Below are 10,745 nucleotides of genomic sequence, written 5' to 3'. Positions count from 1 at the left end.
CAACTAGTGGCGAGGAGGACTTGCTCGACGTAAGATTTTCGTGCCTTGAGTATTTGCAGCTGGTATCTGCAGCTTTCACGAGTACCGATACCTTGAAAAAAGGCTGGTATTGGCCCGACACGGATACCTGGTATCAGTACTCTCCCATCGCTAATTTTAAGGGCTATTAAAAGCACTATGAAATGCAAAATCACACACAAAGCTATGAGTGATAGTGGAGCTGTATTAACAAAAAAAAATGTCGTTTCAGATTCATATTAATAATAATAAGTCCTGTAACCGTTTCAATAGTAAACAAAACAATACATTTGTTTATTATATTTTTTCACATGAGAAACAATGAAGACTTATTTTCTTCAATAAATACAGAACATGATCCAAAACAAACATTTACACAATGAAACTCACCAGCCCTCTACAAAAATACACAAACCCTCCACTGTTTACGCTGATTCACTCCTAAAGCTTTCAGAGACATTCAGTCTTTCTTGAGTCACAGATGCAGCCGAACAGACTCAGTACGAACAGAGATAAAATGTTTCATGAGAAAAAGAGAAATCATTCAGTTGTGTTGTTGTCTTTTAGCTCCATGGAAGGCACTCTATGACAGGCTGTGAAGTGTCAGCAGGTACAGACGTTACACAGATACGAGCAGTGACCTCTGTAACTTAGCAACAGATCAGATGGAGAGTTTATGAGGCTGATACAGGTAAAGAGTTTTAGGTATGGAGCTCAGTGTGGTGAAGCTGAAATAAAAATAAGCTGTGGGCTTCAGTCCTCTAGTGGATCCAAACATTACTGCAGGCAGAAAAAGAGGTCATATCTATCAGAGGAAATCTGTATTTCTATGAAGTGATTTGCTATAGAATACACACCCAATGACTTCTGGATATTTTTTCTCAGGAATATTTAATTTGTTTTGCTGCTTTGTAATATCCTAACATTTGCTCAAATCAGCAGGGATCTTCATCTTAGTGAGTATATTTCACAGTCGTGCAGTTAAAGGTCATATCAGATTTTAGGATATTAAATTGACATGTAGCCTGCTGAAATTTAGCATTTAGCACATATATGATGCTACAAAGATTTTCTGAGACAATCTTTGTAAGAATAACATAACAATAATTAAAAAACTACAAAAAAATATGTCACAACATTCGTCTCTTGTCCCGTCCACTACAGCTACTTCACGTGTCTTTGTTATCACATTAGATTCTATCTAATGTGATTTGCTACATGTGAAACGGATAACGCAGACAGGATCATAGTAAGACTGTGCTCTGCTGGTCAAACCACAGGATGACACTATTTGAACTCACTCAAGCCTGTTTTTTGTGTGTTATACGATGTGTAAACATTTTTTCCAAACAGCTTTTCAGTAAAACATAAATACTAACGCATGTAGCTAGACTTAGAGATGCTCAACATATTTGAGTTTGTCATGACAATCAGCTGGTCCTGGTTAAAAGAAACAGCAAAGACAAGAGTTCACAAGATCTTTTTTGGTTTGTTTCAGCCTTTCAAGATGTACCAGCCACCTCAGTTAAAGTTCAGCAAACAGCAGCTGTGGTAAATCCTCTTAACATTCAGATCTGTCTGCTCCGTCCCTGGAGGCCGTGCAGCTTCTCTTTGGTTTGTCCTCCATCAGCAGTCTTGATTAAAAAACACTCTCTCATGAGGTATCTCAATCAGTCTTTTAGTTCATGGATGTGTGACTGTCTGTGTGAATCAGTTTCACATTCACCCCCAGATTTTTGGGACCCTGAGGAGCTTCACACAGGCAGAGTGCTGCTGTTAGCGTCTGGAGTGACCTGATGAGACACATCAAGTCCTGGGTTTGTGTAGAAACTCTGAGGGGACACAAGATCCGGACCGGAAGAGAATATGTTGTACGGCAGCTCCACAGACTGACGGATGCTCTCCTCGTATGTCGGAGGAGGCTGCAGAGAAAATAACACAAAATATTGATCCAAAGATAATTTCATTTATTTGTACAGCCAACAAATTCCCCGTGCTGAAAATGTTACCAGAAAAAGCTGCAAAGCTAAATTTCTATCCCTTAAAATAATTGAGACAACGTGCGTATTTTCATGACTAATTAATCTCTTAATGCATTATCTCACTGATCACATCTGATTCACACTCCTTGACTTACTGTTATCTTTTAATTGCTTTGAGACCCTAAGGCAACAAAGAGCAACCCTATAACCCTGCCCTCTGTCTGACACACACACACACATAAGTTTTAGTGGAAGTTTTAGTGCTTTCCTGCCTCAGGATGCTGGATGGACAGGGCTAAATTAAGGGGCAGTGGGGGCAGTGGGGGCAGTGGGGGCAGGGGGATCTCTCAGCGGTTAGTGATGGGTTGACTTGAAAGTGTGTGTTCTTTGTGTGTGTGTGTGTGCAGGGCAGTCATGCTAGGGACTGTTTAATTAAGGAAAAAAATGGGAGGTCAAAGTAGAAAAAAAGAAGAAGACAGGCGCACAGAGCGCTGCATTCCTGGCCTCTGTTTGCTCTCAGAATGCAGCTTTAATTATGTTTGATGCCTTTTTCTCATTACCTTGTTTGCTCGAGCGGCGTGCGAGTCAAAAGCTCAGCGAAAGATCAACACAGCGAAACCTTGAAAAGCAGCCGGCGGCACAATTCAGCCGCGGCATTGGATGAGCTGATAAAGCTTTCTGTTTACTGCAGACTTATCTCTGAATGAGCTCCTGTTACAATATTGTATGACACGGCAGGTCATAATAGAAAGAACATTTTCGTATTATCTCCATTCATGGAGAGATGACACACCAGGGGCGTTTATTATGAAACCAGTTTATGGGAGCTTTAGTTTTCTTTGTAACTGTAATGGGAGTCAAATATCTGCTCAGCTAAAAGGATAAACAACAGGACCTCAAACACAAACTGCTGAGTCATCTCTGACTGAATCAAGTAAACGCAGAAAACGTTGTTTGCTTTAGCAGAAGTATAAAGTATAGGATATTTCCCGATAGGATGAAAACAGCGAAAATCATTCCACTATACAAAGATGGTGTCAAGCATGTCTTTTCAAATTACAGACCAGTATCTTTGCTTCCACAATTTAAAAAAATCTTTAAAATTATTTGTAGACAGACTGGACAACTTTCTAAACAGGTACAACATTTTGAGCAGTACTCAGTATGGGTTCAGGCCAAATCCTGATAGATGAAATAACCACTGCAATAGACAGAAAACAGTTTTCAGATAGCATTTTTGTAGATCTGAAGAAAGCTTTTGACTGAATAAACCACACCATTCTTCTTTAAAAACTGTACAAATATGGTATCAGAGGGGTGGCACATCAGTGGGTAACTAGCTACTTAGAAAACAGAAATAATAATATAACTTGTGGAGAGCCTCAGGGGTCAGTTTCGGGACCTAAGTTGTTCATTCTATACATGAATGAAAAAGTAAGTGTCAGAAAGGGCAAAACGTATTTTATTTGCTGATGACTACCGTTTAGAAAGGGTACTGAAAGTGGAACTAACAAAATTTAGACGCTGGTTTGATTTAAATAAATTATCCCTAAACATTGATAAAACAAACTTCAAGATTTTTAATAAAACCCAAAAAAATGAATGCTACAGTAAACATTGAAGGTACTAAAATTAACAGAGTTAATGAAATAAAGTTTCTAGGTGTTATTATAGATGAAAATTTAACTCCCAAGTTTAACCCACAGCCTTGCACCAATTATACAAGGCATTGATTGTGCCTTACCATTACCTTACTATTGTGTTGAAGTATGGGGAAGTGCATGTAAAACAACCATCAAGTGAATCTCCATTTTACATAAAGGAGCAATAAGAACAATAACTTCATACAGACACCCCTCAAATCCACTTTTTGTAAAATTAAAAGTGCCTCAGTGACTTTATAACCAAATGCTGCAAATTATGTACAAAGCTCACAAAAATTTCCTACCACCCAACATTCACACTGGAAAAAACTGAAATCTTATCAAATGTTTTTGGCTTATTTTCAGTAGAAAATGTCTATTTCGACTTGATATGAGCCACATTCACCTGACCAGTCCAGAAAAATGTCTTGTTTCAAGTTATTTAAAGAAAAAAACGAGGTCTGAATTGCTTGTAACAAGTAAAAAAATCTGCCAATGGAACAATAGAAAAGTTACTTGTATTGAGACTTGTATTGTATTTTGAGCATTTTTTTCTTGTTCCATTTGCAGTTTTTTTTACTCGTTACAAGCGATTCAGACTTCATTTTTGTCTTTAAATAACTTTAAACAAGACATTTTTCTGGACAGACCAGTTGAATGTGGCTCATATCAAGAATAATAAGAAAATATTTACTTAAAGTAAGACAAAAACACTTGATAAGATTTCAGTGTTTTCAATGCAGTGTCATTTCGTCAAAAGGAAAAGTAGTTAAAATATTTTTAAAACCAAGAGTTAGAACTTTCAAAGAAGCAAAAACTTTTAGTATCTTTAACAAACTGATCAAAACCATCACATTAGACAGATATATTCTAATCCCTAGTGGGTAGTGGTTTTTTTGTTTGTTGTTGCTGTTTTTGTCGCTTTCTTTCTGTTTGGGTGAAACTGAATTTCATGTTTGTGAATCATTGGCTTTTCATTTTGCTCTGACCTAACAGAAGGTAAATATGGTATACTGGCCAAATAATGTCACTTCTTTTGTGTGTGTTTTGAGAAGTGTTTACTTAAAGTTTTGAGAGAGAAGGGGCAGATAAACTAAGATTTTTCGTCTTTCTGCTTCTTTTCATTAAATTCAGATTTTTTTCCTTTATATTTATCTTGTATGTATATATCTTTTTGTAACAACATGAATGAAATAAAGATAAACTATAAACTATAATTAAAGAGATGAATTAAACTTGTTTTTTGACCGAGTGCTGAAAGATGAAGTCAAAACATTTAGAGCTCCCCCTGGTGACAGGTCACAGTACAGGGCATTTCTGCACATCTGCTGTCTATTTTTAATGCACTGTATGTGCCACATGTCAACATCCAATGCAGGGATTATTTTGACTTTACTTTTGTACAGAAGGAGGTGGAGACACGACAACCATGTTCATAAACTATTGTGGTCCCGGCTCTGAAAGTCCTCATGGTATCAAAGTGAAATCTCTTTTCAAGGGTTTTTTTTTTAAGTTATTTCTGTAGTTTGTAGACTGAAGCTCTCTTCATATTTCATTCAAATGTCAAGTTTGACATAAGCACCAAACTAATCCATCTAGCATAGATACCTGTAAACTTGTATGGTACCTCTGAAGGGACATGAATAATGTCTCATTATTAGCATCTGAATTTTCTCCCACCCTAATCTTTGTGACTGCATCAAATACTGTGACACTCCCATAATCCCTCACTCAGCCCACCTCAGTTACAATGGGTCCATTGAGGCCAAAGCGGTCTGCAATCATCATGTGGATCTGCCTCTGGCGGTCCTTCTTTCGGACACTCTCGTAGGACGGCAGCCTCGGCAGGGGGGCCTCCAGAGCGGGAAGGGAGTAGCTGGAGGGTAGACCAACGAAGAATAGCTGACCCGCCTGCTGAGACACACACAGAGGGACACTTATGAGGGACAGAACACGGGCACTTAAAGTGTTAGACATCAGATTATGGTGGAGTTTTACTGCTGGAGCTTTTCACGAGCGAGCAGCCAATGAAAAGGTCTCAGCTGTGACTAATCAGCTCTTACTGCAGAAAGACTTCAGACTTTTGTTTTTGTGGTTCATGGTACAGAGGATTTAATAACGCTGATACTCTGTGGTGTTTTCTCACCTGACTGTTGTCGTCCATGATGTGACTCGACTCCAGACACGCGGATCCCACCAGAGTCTGTCTGCTGCTGTAGTACTGAGGCGGAGCGTCCTGTGAATGTAACGACAGTCACATGTTTCTCACTTTGGTTATTAATTAAACCCCCTCCTGCACAAGCACTTTACATTTTAACTTCCACCCTGGGGGTCCTTGTTGCTTCTCAATCACAACAATTAGTCAGAAATCCACTCGTTTCAGCCCAATTGACCGATTTTCATGCCTTGTTTCATCACTGTAGACTCTGCCTGGTTTAGCAATACCATAAATAACCCGATCAATAAAGACCAACACCCTCCCATTCCCCTGCCTCCTCCCTGTCCCACCCCCTCTAACACAGACCTGTCAGTGTTTCACTGTATGAGCTGAAGGAATCCTGCCAGTAAAGTAGGTAATTGCCTCTGGGTCTAAATGAGCGTCCTTTATGTGGAGGACAATGTGCTGTCCTACTGTGTCATCAGGGTCCCTAGGCAACAAACCACACCGTGTGGCCTCTGTATTCTCCTTGAGTCTGCAGCAGGTACCTCCTAACGAGCTCACACTCCAGTACACACACTACAGACCACAACAGAATCTGTTTGTGTCTGAGATTTAAGCCGAGCTGGAGGAGATGATAAGAGAACTTTAAAGAGGAGGCTGCACAAAGTAGGATTTAGAAAGATAAACAGATAATAGGTCGCTTAAGTGATCTCAAACTGGGGAAGAAGACTCTGCTCAGGACAAATGACTATCAAGGAGTCCATTCAATCATCTCTCTCAGAGGTCTTACTATGCAAAGTTAGCATTTATGCACAAAACTACCTGTATTACTTCTTGCGTATGAAACAGCAAGGTTATAAGAGATTCATCCACAAGTGTCACCAAAATCAACTCAAACACATAGCTTTAGAGCTTTGGTGCAAAAAGTTGAATAAAAAAGTGAATCAGAAAATTAAGACAGATTTATCTTTTTTTCCCAGGCCAGTTCAACAATAACATCAGTCTCTCTCAGAGTGACGCACAGCGATGACCTTTGGCACAAAACCTCCCATCATTTCAGACGGAGAGAGTCGACTCGAAAAGGAGAAGTCAGAGGTCATGTTCCCTCTCTGGTTTGTACCTTTAAGAGGCAAACAGAGAAGTCCTGAAGGAAGGAGGAATAAAAAGGAGACTTGTCCTTTTGTCTCAGCCAGTGTGAAAAAGCACAACCGTGTAAAATCAGTGTTGAAGTCGGGGGAGGACCCCAGCGGCAGCGTGTCTTTTTTTCACCTCTGCAGCCTAAAGGAGATCCATTGTCCCTGTTTTGTCCCCAACGCCAACAGAGGACTCTGTCCCCATTCAGGGTGCAGACTGAAGCAGGGAGAGGTATGTGACGATGAAGTCAGAGACATGAACAGTGACAGAGTGAGGAATGAACAACCCTCACTTCTCTCTAGAATAAAGAAAATTACATCTTATAAGACTTTTCTAGGTTTTCAGACCCTTTTAAATGTTGATCTGGTGCAATGTCAGAATCAATCCCATTTTTGACTTATTTTTGAAAAAAAAAATCCAGATTTTCTTTTATTTTTTACTTAAAAAATAAATCAGATATATTTTTTTAAATGTTTGAATAGATTTTTATTTATTAATGGACAGGATGTTTCCATTTTCTTCTTCTTATGAAAAATGATCCTATTTCACTTATTTTTTGTTGAATTTTTCCTCATTCTCAACACTTTATACCATATATTCAATCAATTTCATATATTTGTATGTGTTCTTGTGTATTAAAGGAGGCTTTAACCTTGTCATAAATTAATAAAACAACAGTTGGGATGGAGATGACTACATGCAAATATGTACGTTTTTTGTTATTTCTATCCTTTACTTTTATTTTGATGCTGTTTCTGAATTTCCTAGTAATGACTGCACATGTAAATTTGCATATGGTATGTTTGTTTATGTGAAAGAGACGGTCTATAAGAACTCCTTAAAGGGAACCAGATGAAAACAAGCTGTGATTTCTAACTCGGGCGGTGAATAAGCAGCAGTGGTGTTGTCTTATCAGCAGCGTGCCTGGAAACACCGCTGGTGGAGGTCAGTTTGTCCTGCCGAAACGCTCTGTTAGTTCCCCAAACGGGACAGCAGAGCCTCTCCATTAAACACAGCCGAACAGAGCTTCCTGTCTGCTGACGGGGAGGCATGAGTCGGGTCTCTGCAACCCCAAGATAACACACAAATATCTCCCCTGAGACTGCAGAGAGTCTGAGGGAGGAAGTGGAGAGAGGGAAACCAGTGAGAAGTTGCCTTAGTGGAGTGTTTCTTTCTCACCTCATCCTCTTTCTGCTCCACAGACACAGAGATTTATGGTGCTGCAGGTGTGAACAATAAGATTAAAATGTCAAACATACTCTTTGAATAACACAGGTGAGGTTTGCTCTACCTGTGAAGCAGTTTGGCAGAGATGTAATCACACTGTAGCTGAACCAGCATCAATATTCTCACTGAGTGCTAATTCTGTCCAAATCCATTAGAGCCACTGTGGCGATGGGAGATATTTCTGGAGGGCGGCTAATTCAACTGAGACAAATCCATTGCCTGACAATGATCATATCAAGTTTATTTCAGTCTCTTTGCCACAGCCGTGCAAATTGAATGTGACACCTCTTAATGCTGTCTCTCTCTTTCTCTGTCAGATCAGGACAAAACTCAACATCACAGCCACTAAAAACGAAATCGGAAATCTCTGCACCTTTGTGTGCTTAAGTTTTATTTTTTTGGACTTACCATGTCTACGTGAGCCCCCTGAAAGGAACGGCTTTTGCAGCACTGAGGATCTTTGCGGTAGATGATGGAAAGCAGCACCACGATGACTACGAAGAAGACCAGAGAGGAAACTGTGGGAGAAGGAAACAGAAACTTTCAACAACATTGCAACAAAAGAACTGAATACTCGTTCGGAATACTGAGAGGAACTGAGAAGGCGGTAATAACTTAAAAAAACATGACTGAAGTCAGAGACCCCATAGAGGGCTGGTATGAAGTCTTTAAAACGGCATTGATCATTTTCTCTTTGAGGCTCTGGAAAAAAGTTCAAGAAGTTTTGGTTGAAGTTGAGAAAGTTTATTTTCGATTATATTTCCTTTTTTGATTTTGGAAAAAGCAGGGTGAGATCTTTTTTGAACTACTTACAAGTGTACTAGAAAAAAATAGCAAACAAAAAAAAGGAAAGAAAAACTGAAATCTTATCAAGTACTTTGGTCTTATTTTTAGTTTAATTGTCTCAACTCGATTTGAACCAAATTAGAATAATGTCTTGTTACAAGCAATTCAGACCTCATTTTTGTCTTTGAATAACTTCAAATGAGCCACTTTTTCTGTACTGGTTAGAAGAATGTGGCCTATATTAAGTCTCAAAAGACATTTTTACTGAAAATTAGACAAAAACACCTGATAAAATCTTATTTTTTTTGCAGTGAGGGTGCCAATTAAAAAAAAAAACTCAAAAGAGCTTTCATAAAGATGTAAAACATGAATTGGAAAGTGGTTGGAGAGTACAAGGCAAAGAAAAGGTAGAAAACAGAATAATTTAAGTACAACAAATTAAAGCCCCTGTGAAGAACTTTATGTTAGTGTTGACTTTGGGGCCCCCTGTGGACAAAGTGATACTGCGGATCTGCTGATTTTCCCTTGTACACGTGTAATCTCTGTTTCTAACCGAAACTGTTAACCTGCTTTCCTTTGACAATGAAGTAAATTGTTTTTGTTTTCACTTGGCGGGTGTGACACCTACCCCTTTGCAGCAATTGGAGGCATTAAAAACTACTTAAAAAAAAAACTGTCAGCCAATTGTCCTGAGGCTTTTATAGGTCATCAAGCAGCATCAATTTCCATTTCAGTCTGTTTCATAACCAGTTATAATTCCTCATCACAGCTTTGAGTGAAACAGCAGGAACGCACAAAAGTATTTGCTCATTATTACAATCAATAGGGGCAATAAAACCAGGCTGAATGTAGCCAAAGTATACATGACAGTAAAATATAGCTTTCTGAATGGCAGTTTTTTTTCCCACTCAGAGGTACCCTTTTTGTTCCTTTCTCACCTTTCAGTCAAAAACAGTGACAGCTGCAAAGATAATAAAAGACACCATCTTTGGCTTACAGGACCATTAGCGGCTATTATAGTGTAAAAGCTCTGAGTGCAAAATGTGTCTGTTAAATATGCATGGTGCTATCTTCTGTCTACACGTTAAACATGAAAAAAATCAATTATCCAGAACAGGCTTCACCACACAGCTCCAATTAAGAGCTGAAACCTCAAGGGAACATCAATGCATGTTTCCAGTGATGAAATACAGTTCAAAGCCTTTTTTTTCTTTTAAATATATTTTGACAGTTTACTTACAAGACGCAGCGACCACAGTGAGCTGGTCTGAGGTCAGCTGAGATGAGGGCACGGTCGGGCTCGCAGCTGTGGACATTTCCTGCGTGTACACTGTTAATGTTCCCTTCAGAGATCCTCCAGAACTCATCAGGCTCAGCGCCAAACCTCTCATCGTACTGTAATAGACTCATCAGAGGGAGAAACGAAGTCCGGATCTGACGCTCCTCCTCACCGGCTCCTCAGTTCTCAAACACGGTGTGAGACAGGAGGACCGAACACATGCGCTCCTGCAGGTCGTGTGAAACTCTCCGCTCGGTAAACACAGCGCGTGTGAGCTCGTGGAGGCGCGCGGACGTCCTCCTTTTCTGACCGCGTGACGTCGCTCTGGTTCCGCAGCAGCGTTTGGATAAAGGATGATAGACCAGAGGTGAAGGAGTGATTACTCAGGCTGTTAGACATGAATTTTTAAAGTGAAGGAGGAGTTAGTGACTCTAGGGCTGCAGGAAAACAATGGACTCGTAACTGTGCTTAAATTGAGCCTGTATTCAACATTGTGGGGGACATAAGGGTCAAAG

The 10,745-nt window shown here is 39.6% G+C and overlaps 1 protein-coding gene across 1 annotated transcript; it reads right to left on the bottom strand.

Moving 5' to 3' along the window:
• Positions 1-386: 386 nt before the first annotated feature.
• Positions 387-10,492, bottom strand: LOC141809770 (uncharacterized). The gene is made up of 5 exons (XM_074696956.1): positions 10,192-10,492; positions 8,574-8,683; positions 5,790-5,879; positions 5,384-5,554; positions 387-1,940 (listed from the first exon to the last, which is right to left on the bottom strand). The coding sequence occupies exons 1-5, from the start codon at positions 10,340-10,342 to the stop codon at positions 1,773-1,775; spliced, it is 690 nt and encodes a 229-aa protein (XP_074553057.1). The 5' UTR covers positions 10,343-10,492; the 3' UTR covers positions 387-1,772.
• Positions 10,493-10,745: the final 253 nt, after the last annotated feature.

The sequence above is a fragment of the Halichoeres trimaculatus genome, unplaced genomic scaffold (assembly GCF_033239565.1).
Source record: "Halichoeres trimaculatus isolate MK-OKI-2021-1 unplaced genomic scaffold, fHalTri1.1 fHalTri1_scaffold_20, whole genome shotgun sequence".
NCBI lineage: Eukaryota > Metazoa > Chordata > Actinopteri > Labriformes > Labridae > Halichoeres > Halichoeres trimaculatus.
Note: the sequence above shows the minus strand (reverse complement) of the source record. Positions and strands in the feature narration are given on the sequence as shown.